At 36.3% G+C, this 19,170-nt stretch overlaps 2 protein-coding genes across 4 annotated transcripts; one reads left to right on the plus strand and one right to left on the minus strand.

Annotated features, from left to right (window-relative positions):
* The first annotated feature begins 1,413 nt into the window (after positions 1 to 1,413).
* Positions 1,414 to 7,203, plus strand: LOC128030576 (tyrosine-protein kinase STYK1-like). Its single transcript, XM_052618309.1, has 10 exons — positions 1,414 to 1,652; positions 2,959 to 3,017; positions 3,120 to 3,293; positions 4,069 to 4,395; positions 4,484 to 4,665; positions 5,177 to 5,257; positions 5,395 to 5,603; positions 5,692 to 5,732; positions 5,856 to 5,952; positions 6,068 to 7,203. The coding sequence occupies exons 2-10, from the start codon at positions 2,960 to 2,962 to the stop codon at positions 6,261 to 6,263; spliced, it is 1,365 nt and encodes a 454-aa protein (XP_052474269.1). The 5' UTR covers positions 1,414 to 1,652; position 2,959; the 3' UTR covers positions 6,264 to 7,203.
* Positions 7,204 to 8,191: 988 nt separating this feature from the next.
* Positions 8,192 to 17,675, minus strand: LOC128030577 (polyhomeotic-like protein 1). 3 transcript variants are annotated; one of them, XM_052618311.1, is made up of 15 exons: positions 17,496 to 17,675; positions 16,801 to 16,950; positions 16,545 to 16,655; positions 15,923 to 15,997; positions 15,613 to 15,756; positions 15,278 to 15,436; positions 14,827 to 14,905; positions 12,884 to 13,806; positions 12,665 to 12,803; positions 11,521 to 11,690; positions 11,308 to 11,380; positions 11,121 to 11,208; positions 10,813 to 10,984; positions 9,915 to 10,152; positions 8,192 to 9,831 (listed from the first exon to the last, which is right to left on the minus strand). In XM_052618311.1, exons 2-15 carry the CDS (start codon positions 16,918 to 16,920, stop codon positions 9,680 to 9,682), a joined length of 2,643 nt encoding a protein of 880 aa, XP_052474271.1. In that variant the 5' UTR covers positions 16,921 to 16,950; positions 17,496 to 17,675; the 3' UTR covers positions 8,192 to 9,679. The 3 variants fall into 3 exon arrangements, with proteins under 3 accessions (XP_052474271.1, XP_052474272.1, XP_052474270.1); XM_052618312.1 differs by having other exon boundaries at positions 10,813 to 10,945; positions 14,827 to 14,911; XM_052618310.1 differs by having other exon boundaries at positions 14,827 to 14,911.
* Positions 17,676 to 19,170: the final 1,495 nt, after the last annotated feature.

A 19,170-nucleotide genomic window follows, 5' to 3' on the forward strand; every position in this document is an offset into this window, starting at 1 on the left:
CCCGATTTTAACTTGATAAACTATGTTGGCTCGATAAAGTCTTGACATGGTCTTGACTAGTAAAAGGAGATTTAGAGAGTGTGTGAGAGAGAGAGAGAGAGAGAGAGATCGTAGGCAGTTGCTAGGGTTTTGCTAAATGGTTGCTATGGTACTCTGGGTGACCTTCCATAATGTCCACCTAAGACAGACGTTTTTGTTGCTCTCAAACATGATGCACTACAATTTGTGATTTATGTCATCTGAGCAGCCTGTGCATTATTACTAAAATATTCTTATATTTACATTAATGAGAGACCTACTGTCATGAGCTCAGAAACTTTTACTAATTTAATAGCCATCATCTTGGTGCCCTGGATATTTATATTTTAATATTTATTTGTAATAGTTTTTAAACATTATAGAATACTTTATGGTAATGCTACTGTTCTGCAAATTCATGCACACAGATATATATATATCAGACCAGAAATCCATGATACACTGATTACATGCACTTACTTTAGTTTTGGCATTTACATTTCTAGAATTAAAAAATAATTTACCTTATTTACCTGGGTGTAAAATATTAGTCCAGGTCTGATAATGTGTGGACCTTAAAGGAACACTCCACTTTTTTTGAAAATAGGCTCATTTTCCAACTCCCCTAGAGTTAAACAGTTGTTTTACAGTTTTTTAATCCATTCAGCCGGGTACAAAGTGTAGTGTTCCTTTAAAATATTATTCTGTGTTAAATATAAACAATTAGCATGGTCTATAGATTTAGCCAGTAAAGACCTATTTTTAAAATATTGGCCTTTTGTCATGTTTGATCACTTTTTATCATATTTATTTATTGCTTGCTGATTAACCGATTTTAACTGGTTAGTGATGCACCTGAATGTTCAATTGTAAGTTCCTACTATGGACTTTTTGAAGTCCTACTTCCTAAGTCCTAAAACCATCAGCTGTCAGACACTGAATGCAAGTGCTGACGAAACCATTTTCATTCCAAACGAAAAGTAGATGAAAGGTAAACCTGCACACCCTCTTTTACTGTGTTTGATTGAGCCAGGAGTTGTGCCCGGATGTCTGAACATCCTAGAGGAGCTTGAGGAGCTGGATAATCAGGTTTTGGTTTGGTTATATTCCGGAAGAAGAAGAAAATGTTACATATGCTGAAAGTGATAGATGAGATAAGTTTAACACAAGTGGCCATAAAGGCAGTGTCTGAGCATTTAACTGGATATAGTGCAATTTCATATGGTTTGACAGCAGTGAAAGGCAGAATTGGCTCGGCACTATAATAAAGCCTTTGGTTGTAAAAAAAAAAAAAAAAAGAATGTTTTAGCACTACAGAAAAGGAGGGTGTTACCAACAACAGCAAGTGTAGAGACAGAGCACAGGTGACCAGGGTGGAGCTAAGTCTCCAACAAAGGTGGGACCTAGACAAACACAAGCAGGCTTAGTATACAGTACACCATAAGAACATTCTCTAGAAACAAGAAAGAGGACAAATAAGATGTACTAATTACACTGTATAGCATGGGACAGAGTGATGTTTTCAACAACAGGATATCATCTCCATCATGGAAAACTGTCTGAATAGAGACAATCTGAGACACAGACAAAAAAGACTGAGCATCAAGGAGTAAGACAACCACAGTGTCCAGCAGGTAGGCCAATACAGACCTGCAGACAAATGTATTTATTGTGAATTAGTTTATATTATAAAGTGCACAGAACACATCTGATGATGTCAAAACATTCCTCGATTACATCAAAGAAGGACAAAAGACATTATATAGAGCATTACACTGTTCAAATGTTCAGGGTCAGTGTGATTCTTTGTTGTCATTTTTGAAAGTCCTCAAAATACTCTTTATTTTCATATCATTAAAATGTCAAAAGACTGTTTTCATTTTACAATATGTGTGTGTGTGTGTGTGTGTAATTTATTCCTGCGTTGGCAAAGCTGAATTTTCAGCATTAATCCAGTCTTCAGTGTCACATGATCCTTCAGAAATCATTTCTTGATACTTAATATTTTTGGTGGAATATTTTTATAAACTGTGATTTTTTTTGATGACCATAAAGGAATGGGCATTTATTTGGAATAGAAATCTCTTTTTTTAACATTGTAAATGTATTTTCTGTCACTTTGAACAACTGAACCTTTGATGAATAAAAGTAAATAAATAAAGTCAAGATATTTATTCATAATATATGTCAGTTGCTTACGCTGGTTTCCTTATGCACCTCTGTGTATATGACGTGTCGTCGTGTGGTCTTTGAGAATGAAAAATGCAGACTAACAGGTTGAGCATCAAAATCTAAATAAAAAGGCTGCTCCGTGTATGACAGAATTTGAGCTAACATAGCTGCCTTTTACTTTACAGTCTGGAAAAACATTTAGCACATTTAGCTCTTACAGGCCTAGAAAGAACACATTCATTTAGAAGCACAACACAAATGACAATTACACACACAAAGTATGGCAAATGCTACCACTTTTTGTACTGACATTTAGAAACCATAAGATTGGGTGTTCACTGTTTGCTCACAAATGAGGTCCTCTCATATTGCACACAGAGCACAAGTGTGTAGTGTAGCGTCTTTGAGATTACACTTACAAAACACTCTCATAATGTAAACACATAGAATTCACATTTGTGAAATGTATTTCCTGGTATTCTTCCTATTTTCTCTCTGTAAAAAAACTATTTTTTACTGGAATGAAAACTGATGATGAGGTGATGATTTGTCTCTATTACCCAAAGCCTTTTATGCTGATTAGAAAGAGTGATCATGTTACACTGACCCAGAATTCAGAATGTTTTATACTGCCATTATAAGAGATCCTTAGATCTGACATTGTTTCAGTGTTTTGTGTATTTGGACAACAAGAAATACAGTGCTATTTGGTAAACAAGTAGTTAATTAAAAAAAATCTTTTCAAATCCATATTCTGTCTCTGCGCAGGATGGCGACCTCTTCAAGTTCTGTGTATTCTGAGTGTAAACCTGGAGACACATTGTGTGGTGAGTAATCATGTCTGTTGATGAGTATGTCTCCAAAGTTGTAAGCTAAAATGTAAAAAATATCACTCTTATTCCATGTCAACATGTGATCTGCTCCCTCAGAGATCCGTGTATATGAACAGGAAGTGATAATCGTACCGGTGTTGTTTTTGATGAGTTTCTTGGTCACGCTGGTGTTTCTCTTGCTGCTGAAGTTCTGTCCTGAGAAGGTGGATCGCCTGCAACCCAGGTCCAGTCGAGCAACCAGGAATAGGAGAACCTTGCAAGGCATTGATGGTCAGTGTCTGCATATATATATATATTCAGAAAACAACATGCCAAGAGTGTCATCCATAGATAAAAGTACTATAATACTATTTTAGAGTAGTATTATTTTGGTGGTTAATGTTGGGAATTTATTTAATTTTGTTGTATTACTGTCACATGATTATGAAATTATGATAATATACATTCATGTATTTCTTTTCTTCAGTATATTCCCTATTGGGTTTTTATTAAAGATTAAATCCATTCATACCATTAATACTAATTTTAAAGTTTAACTGCTGCCAAAAATGCAATGTTTGCCAATATTTCACGGTGTTTTCACATTATCTTTTCACATTGTTCACTTTATTTCTTCTTTAAGGTTTTGGCAGTATATTGTTCGATGTTTTGTATTATATGCAAAAAACTGGCATGTATGTTATGTTACATGAATGATGCATTTCAAAATTGACTGTAAAGCTAATTACAGTAATGTAATTCCTAATTAATAACATACATATAGAATGTCTGTACATAATACAGGGATTCAATATTTGCTTTAGTGATAATGTTGAATCTAAAATGCAAATCAATGTGTTTGCCTGTCATGGCAAGGGTGTATAAACCACACCTCTAATCTACACATTGAGATATGTTTGCACAAAATGGTTTCGATTCTGACTTCAAGTACGAAAAAATGATATTTGATGGGTAATAAATTTTAAGTTTCCTGTAACATTTTTTTGTATATACATATACCTTTGATTAATTGAATCCCACCCTTTTTCTATTTCCCTATACGTAGCTCCTCTGGGTCTGAATGTTCTTGAAGGTGAGCCCATAGCAATGGACACTACATCTTACAGCACATTCAACCCAGTTCGAGACCCCTATAGACATGAACATGCCTCATTCAACGCCAACAATGTGGCCTTTACTGATGGCGGAGGCACTTTTGGCGCCGCAGCTTCAGCCTTCACAAAGCCCAGGGAACTTCCACGACAGCAACTGCCAGAGAAATTCAAAGGGGTGGCTCCTCTCCCAGCATCATACTCAATGAAGTCAGACAGCTCTGTCTCGCTCTACAGGGCTCGTATGGAAAACAGAAATGTGGTGCTGCGTGTCCTTAAAGGTGCCCAAGTAATCAATGATATAGTCATAACATCTGATTGAGATCTTGAATTCCAGTTTCACTCTTCTTTTTTCATTCTTATACTCAGATTCAGCCAGTAGCCAGGAAAGTCAGTCATTCTTGGGCTTTGCATCCTTCCTTTCCCAGTTAGGGCCCCATCCCTTCTTACCGGAGCTTCTGGGAGTTGTATCCCTGCGAGCTCCTCTCATCACTGTTATTGAAGAGATGGAGAACAGAGATCTGCTCGGATTCCTGTGGAGGTGTAGACAGGTAAGAGGTTTGATCAAGATGTTAGAACAGGTAGCAGCTTTACATTGGTCATAATTCTTATAGGGTCACTGACACCAGGGAAAAAAATGCTAAATCTGAAAAAAAAAAGCAAAATAGCAATAAAAATATATGTATTATTATTTTTTTTTGAATGGTATATTGGTACAGAGCCCAGGGTTGGTAAATATGGGGGAAAAAACAACTAAATTAGTAAAAAAAATAAAAATAAAACATTGCATGCAGTGAAAAAAAGATATTGTGGCCAATGATTAATAGCTAGTTCCCTTGTTTTAGTTCAGTCAAACTAATAAACTGTAGCAACAAATGAATAAATCATCAGAACAAATTCTTACCTTTTGGCCATGATATTTGTTTTTTTTTTCTTTTGCATGTTTATCAACTTTTGAAAGTTCTAAAATGCTTCCTATATCTTATGTTGCTGATCTCAAAGGTCGTGCAACTAAATAAACTTATTTTGTTGTGAATTAATTTGTCATTTGGCATTAAACAGGATAACGCTGGACCAGACGGCATGTATCAGATGACAGAGAAAAAGATTTTCACCATGGCTTCACATGTGTCCTCTGCACTGGTGAGCACAATGTTGTTATCATCACTTTCTCAGTGTCAAAATCCAAGCATTCTGGCATTTGAAGTGGCAATATAAGCATTTATTGGATGTGATATTTTTGCTTAGTTTCAAAGAAGGATATTGTTCTTTCTCTGTAGGACTTTCTCCATAGCAAAGACCTTCTCCACTGCAACATCAAGGCTCGCAGTGTATTGGTCAGCAGGATTTGTACCGCAAAACTCTGGGGGTTGGACGATTTGTATAAGAGGTCTTCAGCAAGTGCTGATCACAGTGAAGTTCCTGAGAGAAAAAAGTGGCAGGCTCCTGAGCTATTGGCCAAGAGACCAGCCACTCCAAAAAGTGATGTGTAAGTAAAAAGCACAACACATGTTTTCAGGAAAAACAACATTCACATTTTCACCTCAAATACCTGTGTGTCTTCATCTTTTTGACAGTTGGTCATTTGGGCTGCTACTGTATGAAATGGTGACTCTTGGTGAGTCTGCTGTCCTTTTCTTTTGGAATGATTTAAGTTGACTGTATCTTGCTTAGAAGGATTAATAAATCTGACCTTTAGCTTCTCTCACATTTTTATTTATCATATTCTTTAAACTTTCAGGTGAGGTCCCCTTTGCTGAAATACCTGCAAAGGAACTTCTACAGTATCATCAGCGAGGGAAAACCCTAAAGAAACCAAACAACTGCTCCAACTCACTGTAAACGCACCTTTAAATTTATTGTTTTATAAAATGATTGTATTGCATTTTTTTTCTTTATATAATAAAAAATATAATATCAAAATAAATAATTATTGATACTGCTTTTCTCCAGTTACTCACTTATCAAAGCTTGCTGTCAGTGGAAGGAGCACGACCGCCCCTCATTGGCTGAGGTCAGGCGCAAACTCCAATCAGGAGAGAAGAGTGCCAACGACAGCAGCGTCATCCGGGTGCCTGAGCCAATCAATACTGAACAATATCTGAAGGAAGCGGGATATGGAGAATCCAACAACTACACCATTTTCTAAACTCCACGTAAAAAGATCACATCTATATGAATATATTATTTTGTGTTTGTGGTGTAAACTGTGCATCTCCAGTGCTTCCTGCTGAGAGATGTGAATGTTGACCAGCCATACTGACATTAAAGAATTTGAATGTATGAAATGTTAATTTTAGAGAATGTTTACTGATATTATCCTTTCTTTAAAACGCATTGAACAAATTGCAGTGTTGGCAAATTCTGGGATTTTATTTATGTTGGTCAAATGGCACTTTTGTTGTACAGTTAGATATTTGAACCTGATGCTTTGAAATGATGTAATGTAACACTGAGAAGGTCAAACTTACTTGACTGATCTGATCAAGCAAAATTCAAATCATCTTTTCAGGACAGACAAATTAGCAGTTGAAGAGGGTTGTGACTAGAAAGGATACAGCAAATACTGGAAACTAACAATAAACTGAATTTTCTACTTATTAGATTGTGTTGTATTAATATCTACACCTACCACCCTAAACATAACTCTTACAATAATTCTAAATATAGTAATTATTGTTGTACAGTGTTAGAAAAAATATGCTATACTGATGTGCACATGCCCAGTAGTTTTTGCTGTGTATGCCATCTAGCCTTAACCGTAAGAGAACCAGGTTAATGAAGCACTCTTGTTTAAAGACATGATTTCCAGCTGACTCAAAGTCTGTTTAAACTTCTTTGGATGAATTTAGCTAGGCTTGTTTAGATGTAACATGTGCATCTTGATTTAATCTGTATTGTATTCCTCTTCAGTCACTGAATCTTCCCCAGTTCTTTCAACACATTTTATACAATAATAAAAAACAATAACATTTAATCTCTGATATTCTCTGATCTCAATCAAGATCACTATTAACCATATGTTATTATTCATCACTGCCTCCTCTTCAGTAACTCTTGTTTTGTCCTCTAACAAAACAAGTCAACTAACCGGCATTAAAATTACTGGGTGAAACTCATGTCATAGTTTCAAATTACTCGCTCTTTCAGAGTTCTTTATTGTGCATTCCAAGGATCAATACACATTAGAAAAAGGATAGTTTTTCTTTGTCTTTTTGGCGCCCGGTTGTTTTACAAAAAAAAAAAAAAAAAAAAAACAATTCCGGTTCGAAAGACAACACGACCAACCCATGGCTCATCTCATTGCTCTGTGTTTTTCCCGTGACTGCATTATCAAAACCGTGGCCCTGAAGACACTTCAGCAATTCTATTTTTAATTACGACACACACTTTTCATATCAGCAGACATGGACTGATACAAAATATCCCCACAAAAGCACCGCAACACCGAGACTTTTTGGTGGTGTAAACGATTTATTCTGAAGCAATATTTTAATCGGTGTTCTGTCAGTTTTAACTAAATCAGCATTTTTAAATATTTACCCCAGGGTGCTTTTCACCTTTATAAAGGCCAATATTTTTGACCTTGCAAAATGTATGCATCTTTCATGTCTTATAACTGATCAAGAAATTCGGTATACCCTACAGGGCTGTTACCAATCAAATTACATTTACACAGCAAAATTACAAATGCGATAATGTTATGAGATAAATGTTTTAAATCAGATTTTGAATATACAATAAGAAATGCATACAGTAGGTGGCGGTAAGTCACTAATTCATCCAACGATTCCTTTTTTTAAAAGGACCTGGCCACCCTGATGTTAACTCACTCCTAGTAACTTGTTGCCCCCTACTGGCATAACGATGTAACCTGCAGAAAGACATATTTAAACTCAATCGTAGCAAATCAAATAATCGAAATCAAATCTTTTAGCTGATTATGTTTTAAAAAAAAATTAATTAAAAGACGTGCATTATCCACTGTCAAAGCCATCAATGCAATATAAAACAAGGACCAGAAACTAACGATATTTGACCAACCAGGAAATAAAGACTTAAGGGAGTATCTGGATATGAATGTCAAAACACATTCTTTATTCATATTTAAGCATACAAAGAAACTAATCAATTTTCTCTCATAAACATTCACACACTACCTCCTCAGAACAGCACTCAGGTAAAGCTACAAATACTTGTCTATGAGGCTGGTAAATTGTACCCCCAAAAATAATGCTGCTACTTTTTAATACAAATGAAAAGTTTCCTAACCATCTACAGTACAAAAAAAAAGTTATTGTTCTAGGATCAGTTATCCAATCACTCCTTCAGTCTGTAATTTATATAAAAAATAAAAACCTACTTCCATTCAGTAATACTGTGTAGTGAGAACATAACTACAGATCTTCCATCTCTCCCAGGCACTGAATCATTAAGAGCAGTGAAACAGGAATGCACACATAGAAAGCTTCAGTATGAGATCGCTAATGGCCGCAATGAACATTTTAGATTTCCCGAGTTATACAGAGTATGGGAATCTAATTATATTAACCTAAATGGCACACCGAAGATAATCAACAAATCCCTTATTCAGTGCTGATCAACCGAAAACTGGCATTCTAAACAAAAGTAGTGAAATGACACAAAATAAAGGAAGCCCTAAAGCAGGGATCCTCAAATCTAGACCACAAGATCTACGTTCCTGCAGAGTTTAGTGTATGCTAATCAATGTCTTCAGGATCAGTAAAAAAAATCACAGGTAGGTGAGTTTGATCAGGGTTGAAGCTAAACTCTGCAGCACATTGGCCCTCCAGGACAAGATTTGAGGAACCCTGGCCTAAAGGAAGATCCAGCTGTCAGAGGCAACGTACTTGTTTTTTTATAAAGGCAACTTATTCACATCTTTGACTCTGATAGTCAAAAGCACTACAGGTATATTACATTGATTACTGTCTCTAATGTCATTATCAGTCATACTTTGATTATTATTGTTTAACATAACTGACAAACACAAAAAGACACATACATACTGACTTAAATGCTACACATTTACAGTAACTGGTTCAAATCAGAGATGCGAGGCTCACAAGCCCGTTCAAACACAGCCAATAGTTTATATATGTAGCACATCCAAATTATCGTGTTTATCACCTCCAAACTAATCGATTCTGTAATTTGAAGATTATACATTATCATCTTTGTGCTATTGTTTCCCTTTAGGATCACTCTCATTCTTTTTTTAGAACGGTTTGAGAACAGGACAAACTAAAGTGAGAACTAGTCAGCTCCAATCTAGCCATCATTGAAAACAATATCATAAAAAAATCCAGGCTTTCACATTTTAACAATAATACTACAGTAAATAATTTGCTTTTAATAAGGCATCACTTGTTTTCCCCCTTCAGATGTTTTTCCAGTCATGTTTTTTTTTTTTTTTTTTTTATTAATCTCTAGGTCAGCCATAAAATCTAATGTCTTTTCATGCCCATCAGTTTCAGTTTCTTAGGCTGGTGACCGAAGTAAAAAGTTCTAATCCTGCTGCATCTTTCTCTCTCCATCCCTAGTTCAATCCTTCAGGCTGTTGATAGAAGCACAGATTTTGAGAGCAGGACCGAGTTTGATGTTCATGGTGGACATAAGATGCTCTTCCTTAAGTAGCATCAGTGCCTGCCCATCAATCTCCTGTGACAAGAACTGGGATGCCAGGTCCTCACAACCTGACAAGAGATGGAGGAGCACATGATATAATAAATAGAGGTGAACACAACGCATACATCCAGAGGAGCATCAGAAAACTTACCTTGAAGAGAAGAAATGAACTGACACACTTCCTCCACGCTCCAGTGAGAAGGGTTGCCAGATAGGAAGTGGTTCTCATCCACCGGGAGGCCACTTGGTGCTGTGTCATCCAACTGAGGGCCATAGTGGGTTGGTCTTGGGCATGAGAAGGACGAGCCGGGAGAGAGCGACAGGAAGTCTTCCTCTTCCTCACCCTCACAGCTGGAGATGTCCTCAGAACGACTAGATTCTGAACGACACTGCAATAGAGAAAAACTGAATTATTTAAAATGTTTTAAAACCGTGGATATTAAAAGTATGATTTTCAGTACCCCTTTGTGTGACTTTGTATATCTACCCTGTTGATCAAATTATTATTATTTTTTTTTGCATATGTTTTTGAAAGTCTCTTATGCTTACCAAATCTACATTTACTTGATTAAAATTACATTCAAAACAGTAACATTACACAATATTATTACAATCTAAAATAATACATTTTCTATCTTCATATATTTTAAAATGTAATTTATTCTTGCGATAGAAAGACTGAATTTTCAGCAGGTATTACTCCAGTCTTCTGTGTCACACGATTCTTCAGAAATCATTCTAATATGCTGATTTGGTGCTCACTAAACATTACTATTATTATTAAAAAATAGTGAAAACAGTTTTAATATGTTTGTGGAAGCAGTGATACATTACATCAGGATCCTTTAAGGAATACAAAGTTCACAAGAACAGCATTTATTTGAAATATTATATATGTCTTTACCATAACTTTACATATTATATGCATCCTTGCTAAATAAAAGTATTTACATAAAATCTTACTGTCTCTAAACTTTGGAACGGTTGTGTACATAAGATTTTAATTGGATTGTCTTATAATCAGGTTGCTGCAATGTCCATTATCTCACCTTTACGGGAAGATGCCTGCCTGTTATTTTAGCACAGGCGATCTCAGAGCTGCTTCTGCGAGGACCTCTGCGTCTAGCAATAACATCCTGCACAGCAGGGGCCCCTGGTGGCCGTTCTACACCCTCAAGACCCCTACTAACACGGTAGTGGTTACTGCAGCTGACATTGTACCTGAATGAAAAGGTTTGGGTGCAAATACAACAATACACAGCACATACTCATTCAGGTAATTCATAATTAATTTAGATTTTTTTATTAAAAAGGCATTTTAAGCATCTATCAATGATTGGGATGAGTTTGGTCTTACCTCTTGGCACAGGTTTTGGAACAGAAGCGCTTGGATCGTCTGAACTGGTTGGCTGGTGCAAATCTTAGACAGTATTCGCACTTTAACTCTGTAAACGAAACAAAGGCACAATGTGTAAGAGATTATGCCTGAACAACTTAATTGTAGTAAATATTTTTCCACAAAACTTTGAAACACAAAAACTCACTATCAGAGCGGATGTTCTCTGGATGTAGGATGGGTGGAACAGCCACAGGAAGTTCTTTCACTGGCCCAGTCACCTGTCAATCAGAAGGAAACGTTCATGTGTGTTGTAATCTTCTCAGATCTTTGGTCCTCTAAATCACTAACGCTGGATTATACTTCTTTTGTGGTCTAGATAAATCTAAAAACTAGATTTGTATTTAGCAGACAGACTCACAGGGAAAGGTTCGGCTCCCTCCTGGATAACGAAGCCTTCAATGAGGTGAGTGAGAACCTGAGGTTTGACCACAGCCTGTGGGACGGGTGCTCGATCACCCTGTCCTCCTCCACGGGGGAGAGGGAGAGAAATAGAGAGGGTAGGAGGAGAGGAGAATGCCATCTCTGGGACTAAACAGCAAATTGACAAGGAAAAAACAGATTGTTCAGAAGAGCACAACATTAATATAAATGAGAAAACAAAATAGAGAGACAACAGTATTTCCTGCACTACTTCATAAACATATTAAATTATAAAAAGACATGCTTATTACATTTTAGAATTATATTTACATTCGTCATATTATTAGATTTACATTAGACGCAAACTTGCAGTAGGATTTGGATGTGACAAGAACACGTCAAAAAGAAAAAATAATTTGATGTCAAGATTTTTTTTAAAGATTACATTTAACAACATTAATAAATGATTAGTGAGTGAGTGTTGATGGCAGAGGTAATGTAATGATAGATATTGAGGGAAGTGAGCATCAACCAACAACAGGAAAAAAAATCATGATAACCAAAATGGAACCTATATATATATTGTGCAACTATAATAATTATTGTACAGTTATTCATTTGCAAATGTGTGTGTAAAGATACACATAAAGTTTAAAAATACTTTTTAAAAAGTATGACTTAAACCGTTGAATCAAAATGTGACCAGCAACACTTCCATTTTTAACCACATAGGCTATATTTATTACAGTATATAAATAAATAAATAAATATGAATATAATTTACAAATTTATAGGAACTTCTCCATTTTAATATATAAATGTTATTTATTCCTATAATGACAAAAAAAATGTATTATACATTTTTTAAACAGTTGTGCTGCTTAATGTTTTTGTGGAAACCAAGGCACATTTTTTTCATGATTCTTTCACAAGAGAGTATGTGCAAAAGAACATAATTTGTTTGGAATATAAATCTTTTGTTATATTATAAATGTGTTTACTCTTGATCAATTAACTATAGCCTTGCTCGCTACAACTATTTATTTATTTTAAAAAATCTTACTGACCCAAACCTTTGAAATGTAGTGTATTATTATTATTATTATTTAGTTTTTAACAGAAGCATTTTGCGTATGGCTCACCTGTATCTAGTGAGGGAGCTGGTGAGAGAGGAGGAGCACAGTCTTGCATTGACGGACTTGCATTGACGGCCTCGGCTGACATCTCATGGGGTAAGTCGGATTCAGATTTTCTTTTTAACGGAGCAATCCCAGTCTTCGTCTATAAGAGAAAGATGATCACTTGACTGTCACAGAATGGACAGACCATAGGAAAAGAGAGTTCAGCAATTATCTACTAACCTGAGCTGGTCCAGACTGAATGAAAACAGAATCTCCAGAGTTATTCTGTCCATCCATCGAGTGTGTGACCGAAGTGGGATTACCCTGACTCAACGCTGGGCTCTGATTGGTTTGCATCGCAGACATTGGGAGGGCACTTTGGGCTGTTTTAAGGCACATGCCGGCTCCGCCAGTTTCCACAGCAGACACCATAGTAACAACATTATTGACAGGCATGACAGCCGTGGCGTCCTGCTGGGCACAACAGGTCCGAGCCTGGGCCACTGCTAAAGCCTGGGAGTTTCCTAGTGCGCTCTGCCTGGCTCCAACCAGCTGAACTGGGACGTGGGGAGGGTGATGGCCTCCCATGGCCTGGCCATTGTTGGGTGGTGCTGGGAGAATGGGAGGTGGGTGGCGAGGGGGCATCTGCACTGGAAGCCGATGCCCCTGAGCAGTTTTCGGTTGAATGGGCACATGTCCTGTTCCATGAGCCAGTTTTTCAGTGCTCAGATTTGCCCCGGTCTGCTGGAGTGGCTGCACAACTAACGTCTGGGCAGTCAAGTTAGATTTGGTTGCCACAGTGCCCATCGGATAGCCTTGAGAAGAGGTAGGAACATTGGAGGTGGGCACCAGGATGTGGGTTACGGTAGCCGTAGCAGCTGGTACTCCTCGAGCTTGGCACAAGCCAGATTGAGAAAGGAGGAGCTGGGAGAGAGGGAGCGAGGGGGAGGGCGAGGAGGACGAAGGATTGGAGGAACCTCCTGCTTGCTGTGGGTTGACAGCGGATTGGTTAGCACCCTTCACGTTGAGGCCAGGAATGCTGGGATTGGTGGCACTGGAGCAGTTTTGCAGTTTGGTGTTGGCGAGTGGTTGAGTCTGTGGTTGAATCTGCTGGGCTGACTGTCCAAACTGCTGCTGAGTTTGCTGATTAAGCGGGAATGAGCCTTAAAGGTCAGGGACAGAAAGAGAAACTACAGTTAATTTCACAGTCAATGCATTTGGGAATGATTGTAGCAGACATATACATTTAGGAATTTGAAATGCAATACAAGGCAGAACAACTGGGAGTGATAGTGTACATTTATTATTATGCCTTGTAAAATTCAACACTTGGCTTTCTGTGACACTTGGTAATAGATGTGTTAATGTTTAAACTTGACAGATAAGGACAGTTATTTAGATGAATATCAGATCAAGTTGTTTGAAATTGCAAGAATGGCTTTTGATTGTCTTGGTAATATCATTGAAAACAATTGAAAATTACAAGCCAATCTGAAATGTTTTGCCATGTATGCCATTGTTTTGTTTTTTTCTCGGCAAAAGTGTTTATGAATGTTGTCATGGAGTTTCCTCTATAATTATAATAAGTGCAAAACGTTCAGCAATTATTGCATATTTTCTTTGTATGGTAAATAAAACCTATCATCCTATTATTATTATTTTTTTATTACTGTTATTCCAAGCTTTGGGGTGGATAAGGGTTTTCAATGAGTGAAATATCTGAGATTTAGTATCTTATGCTCATCTGAAATGTATTTTTTTGATTAAAAATACAGTAAAAACAAATACATTAAACATAAATAAATAAAAACAATTATAAAACAAAGTATCTGTCATTGCTTAAAAAAAGATCCCAAACTCATGAATGGGTACATGTGAAAAAAATAAATAAATAAATGATTATTTAAATATATTATTGTTTAAAAAATAAAATGATACTATATAAAATGAAAAACATGTTAACATATTTATATTAATAATAAAAAAAGATTAATACTAAGATAAGAAATATAAACTAAACTAAATTATAAATATACAATTTGAAAAAAATAAATAAATAAAAATTATAATAATTGCTTGTGTGCTGGAGCAGGGCAAGTGCAATCTAAACAACAGGCTTGACCGGCCAAGCAGAAAAAAAAACATATTTTTAAGACCTGTAATATCTTCATTTTAATCCTCACCACTTGTTTCCTTCCTGTCTGCAAACTCAGTCTTCACAGTAGCCACCCTTGGAGTGGAAACGCAACGCATAGCCAAGTTCTGCACCTTAAAAATTGCAGACAGACAAAGGCAAAATAATGAAACGTGTGAAAGGAAGAAAGGTACACCAACATCACACTGAACAATTATTTTAGTACTACGGTCTAACCAGATTTCTACCAACAATTAATATTTCATTCAAAACTGACAGTGAAATGCTTTGAAACAAATTATATTTGATGTTCAATATACAGTTATATTCCTCAGGATTTTAGACCAATAAGATCTGATCAAAGACACAAAAACCATAAAAACAGGTTTCATTGCATGGTGAAGTTACTTAGCAAATAGGAATTATCACTTACTACACTACTACAGATTATGGCACAGTTTAAATGTCAAAAAAAAATAATATAAGGCCAAATGTCACACCTGATCATTGTCTGGCTGGTTACTTGAGGATGTGGGAACGGTTTCCTGTTGCTGCTGGGGTTGATGCTGTTGGGCAACCGTTGCAACAGCAGCTGTCGCCGTGCCACCAGGCATGAAAATGAGCTGAGGGGTGAGAGGTGCCCTGAGAGAGCGGTTTACCTGTGAGTGGTGAGAGCGGTAAAATTACACCCTCAGGAAAAGAGTGAGCTTGGATAAACATTACATTAATGTCAGCAGGTGAACACTTTTATACTGTTGTACGGTGTCATTACAAGCTGTAAAAACATACATTAGGCCTTGGTCTGGATTTAAGTGCACTCTGACAATACACTTACTCTCAGGTACATCTGACCCTGTCCACCTGAGTTTCCACCCAACAAAACTGACTGACTGAGGGCTGTTGATGTAGCAGAGGTGGCAGGTCCCACTGGACGAGGGTTTGTTATGGTCCCTCCACCAGAGGTGGTACTTAAGTTGACCTAAAAGAAAAAAAAGGACACCATAGATCAGCTCTATTTAATAAAAGATTCCAAATTTATCGTCAAACAAACATAAGCTCATTTTCATAAACAAATAATTAGAACTGAGCACAGTTGTAATTTCCATTAGCCGTGTCACACATTTAATGGATTCAAAACAACTCACTGTGCCTTGCGCTGAACTAGCTTGAGAGACACTGTTACTGGGAGAGCTGGACTGACGACTGGCTGCAAGAGTTGCCTGAAAGTATAGAAAGGAAATCTCTCAGGGTGAAATACTGAAAAAAAGATATTTGTAGAATAAAAATACAGATGGTACACTTTTTGGTGTAAAAATAATAAAATTTATGAAAAAATACATTTTATTGAATGTTTTTAATAACAACAATAGGAATGGTAATTATGGTAAATACATTATATTAATAGAAATATAACCATTATTAGCAATTATTTTTTTATAACTCCATAGTAATACATTTCCATTTGCAATAAATAACTGGAAAGTTTACAACTGCTGTGTAACTCCATAAAGGCTATGAATTCATAAACACTTTGCTGAAAAACAATTACAATAAAATATGGTTCAAAACAATGCTTTTGTATGTTAATTTGTATATCATCACCATTACGCCAGACATATTTTTGTATATCATTGCACTTGTATATCATTGCTTTTTTGTTGATTTTGATTACTTCCATTGTCCTCATTTGTAAGTCACTTTGGATAAAAATGTAAAATAACTTTTTTTGTGGATTTTGCTTGATATGATTTACTGACTGAGTCTGACCTGTTGCACAGCAGCCAGGTTATGGAGTTGAGCACTGTTGATCTGCTGCTGCAGCATCAGTTGCTGGAAGTACTGAGCTGCATTGGGCTGTCTCTGTAATGCTTGTAGTGCCTGGAAACATATTTATAAGTACAGACAACTACATTTCCCACAATTCAAGACAAAATCACACAGATGCATTGATGGAAATAAGTGATTTAAATTACACTTCTACAGTTTGGCTGTTAGTGGAGTTTGCAGTGGATTTGTGACCCACCTGCACAGCTTGCCTTTCATAAAGAGACATCTGAGCTATCTGAGGGGGGCGGGAGTTGCCCCCTGATGCTGCGCTGCTATTGGCTGAGCTAGAGTTGGTCTGGTCTTCTCCTGCCTCCATGCTCACTGGATGGACGACCAGTCAATCAAACTTTGTAATAGAACACCAGAGAGAGAGAGAGAGAGAGAGAGAGAGAGAGAAAAAAATGCATAAACAAATGATTAAGAAGAGGTTTTATGCTTACCTTTTCCCTAAAATATGAATTTAAACAGCTAATTATAATCAAAACAACGAAGTAGAAAAACACGTTCGCACATGCACACTTGTTAGAGCACACAAGTCGTTAAAATCTTTTGATAGAATATCTTAAAACCAACCAAACAATGTTACTTAGTTTTACTGTATATAACATTAGAAATTAATATATACAGTTTAATGTAATCTGTCATCTGCGGGTGATAAATGTTCGGGGTTCTGCTGCATTATTTCTGTGCAAAATATTCACCTTTCACCATGTTGCGAAGCATACTATACTAAATATTATCATGCACAATTATTTATTTCCATATGTGTACAAGCAGAAACAATGTATTGGGTGAAAACAGACACCATGTCCACCCCCAGTATCTCATCCGCTGCTGCAAAAATGTTGGCGAAGTGGCGACTCCCAAAGTGCCAAACAGACAGAATTTTACCTCTCTGCGATCGGCACTGTTTTGTCTTCCCTGTGTCGTAATGGAAACAACCACCCCTGGCTGAGGCCACTTTGCTTATGATATCGATATAATATAGTTCCAGTGTTTATTTTTTGCTTTTGCAAGTATTGTTGGAATTCTCCAAACAACGGTGATTGCGATGAGGCTCAAAAGCGACGAAGCCCCGCCCCGCCCCGCCCCCCGCACTGTTTACTATACTTTTTCCGGCGCCAAAAATGACGTGCAAGATAGAGGTCTGCAGCGGCGTTAATTACACAAAAGTCTGCTCGTCTGTCTGTCTGTCTATCGCTGTCTGTACAATAAATAAATAAATAAAATATTAAAAAATTAAAAATAATAATAAAAGCGGAAAACATGAACGTCAAGCTCTTGAATGTTAAATCAAACATTTTGATTTCTTATCAAACATGTTGATTTCTTAAATAACATGTAAATATTATGTATAGCCTATATGTCAAAAATAAATAAATAAATAAATGAAAATAAAATTAATCAAATGGTGAACCATTAAGTAAAAAGCTAAATCAAACACTCTTTCTTTCATTAAAGCATGCATATAGCTGTACACAATTCTCAAAAAATTATTTTAAACAAATATTTAATATATATGTATTAAATATATTTAATATATATATATATATATATATATATATATATATATATAGATAGATATATATATATATATATATATATATAGATATATATATATATATGTTAAATATAATATATACATATATAACGAGTGAACTTGGCAGCCCAAGTTCACTTGTTTTCATTCACTCCTTCAAGTGGATTATAATAGTGGACTGACACAGGGATCAGTGAATGAGGAAACGGGGAGATTCCAGACACAGCAACTGTCTACAGTGGATGCATCAAATTAAACATTTCAAATCCATTTGTCCTGTTATTGGAAGTAGCAGAATCACACATGGTTCACTGTAAATGGAGTGAGAGCATCCTTTGCCAGCATGCATCTTTATTTGCTTTTAACACAACTTGATGCTCACATCATGTTTAGATGGGTGAGAAGATAAATTACATTTATTTAGGTTTAAGGGCAAAAGTTGATGACTTTACAAATTGCAGGTTGGGGAACCATGCTGGAGTATACTAATAAACTGTATTGTAATTTTAATAACAAAATGCATTGTATCCAGAGCCGATTCTCCCAATACGCAAAGTACGCAACCTGCGTAGGGCCCCCAGATGTCTAGGATTGGCACTGATTGTATCACTTTCACATATAATCACTTTCTATGAGATATTCACTGTGCATTTTAAGCAATATGTAAATAAAATGTTTTAAGACCAGTGAAAGACAAAAATGTCGTGTCTTTTCAATTCTAACAACTAATAAGCTAATAAAGATTCCTATCAAACAGGAAACATAAATAAATTAAATGTCAGCCCACTTATTTCTCTATTCTCGTGTCGGTAAATTGTCTTGACCCCCCTCTCTCTCTTCTTCTTTTTCCTGCTCCTTCGCCCCTGCTGCCTTGCCTCCTCTTGGTCAATAATTTATGAATTTTGCTGTCTGACAGGGTAACAGGTCTATAGCAATAGTCCATTGCCCATTCACCTACAGGTGCATCTCAATAAATTAGAATGTTGTGGAAAAGTTCATTTATTTCAGTAATTCAACTCAAAATGT

The sequence above is a fragment of the Carassius gibelio genome, chromosome A16 (assembly GCF_023724105.1).
Source record: "Carassius gibelio isolate Cgi1373 ecotype wild population from Czech Republic chromosome A16, carGib1.2-hapl.c, whole genome shotgun sequence".
Taxonomy (NCBI): Eukaryota; Metazoa; Chordata; class Actinopteri; order Cypriniformes; family Cyprinidae; genus Carassius; species Carassius gibelio.

Coding starts and splice junctions, on each gene's coding strand:
- LOC128030576 (XM_052618309.1), top strand. CDS start 2,960: ATGGCGACCTCTTCAAGTTCTGTGTATTCTGAGTGTAAACCTGGAGAC. Junction 4,396..4,483: donor GGTGCTGCGTGTCCTTAAAG/GTGCCCAAGTAA, acceptor TCTTATACTCAG/ATTCAGCCAGTAGCCAGGAA. Junction 5,604..5,691: donor GCCACTCCAAAAAGTGATGT/GTAAGTAAAAAG, acceptor TCTTTTTGACAG/TTGGTCATTTGGGCTGCTAC.
- LOC128030577 (XM_052618310.1), bottom strand. CDS start 16,920: ATGGAGGCAGGAGAAGACCAGACCAACTCTAGCTCAGCCAATAGCAGC. Junction 15,757..15,922: donor CTAGTTCAGCGCAAGGCACA/GTGAGTTGTTTT, acceptor TTTTTCTTTTAG/GTCAACTTAAGTACCACCTC. Junction 10,153..10,812: donor GCAGGCATCTTCCCGTAAAG/GTGAGATAATGG, acceptor TCTCTATTGCAG/TGTCGTTCAGAATCTAGTCG.